Genomic DNA, 3314 nt, shown 5'->3' with positions numbered 1-3314 from the left:
GCCTGACCCAAGAAGACAGCAGGAGCCCAGCACGTCCCTGTCCACCCCAGGCCAACCCCTTGCCCCCTGCCCCACAGCACCCATTCTTCTAACCTGGGTGACCTTGGCCACGGCCTCCCCCACCATCCTGTGGGGCCCCATCCACACCCGTGAGCAGGTCCCCAGGCCGGGCCCCTGAGACGTTCTCATGACACCCAGCACACCACAGCCTTCATCCAGTCTGCGGCCAGGCAGGGCCAGTGGCCCCAGGGCAGAGCCCACATCTGCCCAGATCCCACCCAGTGCCTGAGGGGAGGCCCACCCGTGGGCAGCAGAGCAGGGGCCGTGGCCTCCAGCACCCCACCCACCAGCCAGCATCTGACCCATTGTCTCTGCCACCAGGTGCACACCATGCCCTTCGGGGACAATCGCTCGGAGGTGACAGAGTTCATCCTGGTGGGCTTCTCGGGCTCGCTGGGCCTCCACGTGTGCCTGGTGGTGCTGTTCACGCTAGCCTACATGCTGACCGTCACAGAGAACGTGGTCGTCGTCGCCGTGATCCAGGTCAGCCCCCAGCTGCACAAGCCCATGTATGTCTTCCTCAGCAACCTGTCCTTCCTGGAGGTGTGGTACGTCTCCGTCACCGTGCCCAAGATGCTGCTCAGCCTGGCGGAGCCCCAGTTCCGACACATCTCCTTCGCGGGCTGCATGGCGCAGCTGTATTTCTTCCTGGCGCTGGCCTGCACCGAGTGCACGCTCCTGGGGGTCATGGCCTACGACCGCTACGTGGCCATCTGCAGCCCCCTGCGCTACCCGGCCATCATGAGCCCCAGCCTCTGCAGCTTCCTGGCCGCCAGCTCCTGGCTCTCGGGCTTCGCCGTCTCCCTGGGAAAGGTCTTCTTCATCTCGCGCCTGGGATACTGTGGCCCCAACGTCATGAACCACTTCTTCTGCGACGTGTCCCCCCTGCTGAGCCTCGCGTGCTCCGACGTGTCCATGGCGGAGCTGGTCGACTTCCTCCTGGCTCTGCTCATCCTGCTGGGGCCGCTGCAGCTCACCGTCTTCTCGTACGCCGCCATCCTCGGCACCGTGCTGCGCATCCCGTCCGCCGCCGGCCGGCGCAAGGCCTTCTCCACCTGTGCCTCGCACCTGGCCGTGGTGGTCATCTTCTACTCCGCCTCCCTCTTCATCTACGCCCGGCCACGCGCCATCTACTCCTTTGACCTCAACAAGGTGGTGTCTGTGGTCTACACGGTGCTCACGCCCCTGCTCAACCCCATCATCTACTGCCTGCGGAACCAGGAGGTCAAGGAGGCCCTACGCAAGGCAGTGCAGAGGGTGGCCCAGGCCCTGGGTGCCCCGTCCTAGGGGCCTCCCTGGGACCTCGCGCTCCCTCAGAACTGCTCCAGACCTCTGTGTCTCCAGTTTATCTCCTGAGTGGCTCCGGTGGGGTGAGGGGCTGAAGGCAGAGTCCTTCCTGTCCCTCATCTGAGTGGTGCCTGCCCAGGACACAGGTTTGGTGACCACCCCAACCTGGCTCACCCCTTCCCAATGCCTGGAACAGACGCCCCGTGTGGAGCCCCCAACCCTGACCCTCTCCGGGTGCCACACAAGGTATCATCCTGGGACACTTTACAACTGCTGCAGAGTACCAGTTGCCCCCGCCCCAGGTGGGGACACCCCTGTCCCTCACATCATGCAAGATTGGGGGGCCAGGTTGCAGGCTGGCCCCACGTCCTTGCTGAGGCCCCAGGCAGCTGGGCGCTCCCTCCTCTAACCAGGCCCCCGGAGGCCTGGTCAGCTGGAGCACCACAACCCCCTGCAGTTATGGGAGGTCTTGGGCTGTGCAGGGTGATGCCCAGGGCAGGTGTGTTGACAACCCAGCAGAGCAAATAAGACTCTGAGGAGTGGTGGATATTCCAAAATGAAAACCAGAACTGGCCACTGAAACCAGCGTCCCCTGACCAGTGTCCCTGTGACCAGCATCCCTCTCTGTTGGGAGTAGGTGGAGTAAGCGAGGCCAGGCTTGAAAGTGTATGCGGGCCCTGATGCCTGCCCCAGCCACAGCCCCCACACACGCATTGTCACCAAGGGGCAATAGGGTGGCGTCCACGCCTGCTGCACGCCTGGCTGACCCGGGAGGGCAGGACCTGGGTCTCCCCAGAGGAGCCCTCACCTGCTCTCCTGCTCTCCTTGGCGCCTGGCTTCAAAAGGCGCTCCATCCGAGCCAGCAGATGACTGTGATGGTGCCGTGAACTTTCCACGGCAGCTTCTAGAGTCACAAGGCCTGGCCCCAGCCTGTGCCGCAGACACAGCCTGAGAGTTGGTCAGAAATCTCGTGGTGCCTGTGCAGGATTTCAGGTAATAAATGTCAACTGTGCTGGCAAGGTTGGGGAAACCTAGAATGTTCGTCTTGTGCAATGGATGATGGGGGCTTTGAGCTTCACTCTCAGGGCCACCCCAGAAACACACTACAGACTGAGGGTTCAGACCACTCATTCAGCACACACTGGGCTCAATGGGTGTGATGGGCCTTGTGCTGAACGTGACCCGAAGCCTGTGAGACCAGGCCCCACCTCGAGCACAGTGTTACCGAGGGCAAGGGCTCACGGAGTGCAGGGCAGCGAGGTAGCAGCAGACCGTCATTGCGTTAGGAGGTGGTGCTAGGCGGCGAGGGGCTCTCTGTTGTCCCAGGGAGGACACTGCAAGGAGCGGGGGCCAGGGCTATGGGCGGAGCTAAGCAGGGAGCTGCTGCTGGACAGACCAGCACTGACCAGCCCGTCGCTGCATCCTTTCCGAGGGTCTTGGCACAGACCCCACTGCCGTGGCGGCCACTAGGGTTAGCGAATGTCCCATGAAAGGTGCCTGTAAGTCTACAATTTCAGGCACCTCCCTCTTTCATGTGGATGTGCTTCCAAATCAAACTACTGTAAAATGATTGCTTTAAAACATGGGGTGAAAATACTATTGTGCTCACTGGTTTGTCAATTCATAAAGCAAGTATTGAGTGCCAGCCTCTCACTGGGTGCTGTGTGGCCCTGCAGAGACCAGCTGCGTCAGGGAATTCACAGCCTGGTTTAGACACCCGGAAGCAACAGACACAGCTCGGGTCCGGGCCTACCACACAGCAGGGCCTCCAAGGTGCCAGAGACACAGAAACTGGTCCAGGCCGGGCATTGGTGTTGTGGGCAGGATCTGGTCTGGGGGGGCACAGGCACCGTGGGCAGGACCTGGTCCAGGGGGGCACGGGTGCTGTGGGCAGGACCTGGTCCGGGTGGGTACAGGTGCCGTGGGCAGGACCTGGTCTGGAGGGGGCACAGGTGCCATGGGCAGGA

The 3314-nt window shown here is 62.4% G+C and overlaps 1 protein-coding gene across 1 annotated transcript; it reads left to right on the top strand.

The window, feature by feature from the left end:
- The first annotated feature begins 390 nt into the window (after positions 1–390).
- Positions 391–1347, top strand: LOC102954531 (olfactory receptor 226-like). Its single transcript, XM_007079748.2, has one exon. The coding sequence runs from the start codon at positions 391–393 to the stop codon at positions 1345–1347; it is 957 nt and encodes a 318-aa protein (XP_007079810.2).
- Positions 1348–3314: the final 1967 nt, after the last annotated feature.

This window comes from Panthera tigris, chromosome D2, assembly GCF_018350195.1.
Source record: "Panthera tigris isolate Pti1 chromosome D2, P.tigris_Pti1_mat1.1, whole genome shotgun sequence".
NCBI classification, from domain to species: domain Eukaryota; kingdom Metazoa; phylum Chordata; class Mammalia; order Carnivora; family Felidae; genus Panthera; species Panthera tigris.
This window is presented reverse-complemented; position numbering and strand designations above follow the sequence as displayed.

Bases quoted from the DNA above. Each gene is read 5' to 3' on its own strand.
- LOC102954531 (XM_007079748.2), top strand. From the start codon at position 391: ATGCCCTTCGGGGACAATCGCTCGGAGGTGACAGAGTTCATCCTGGTG.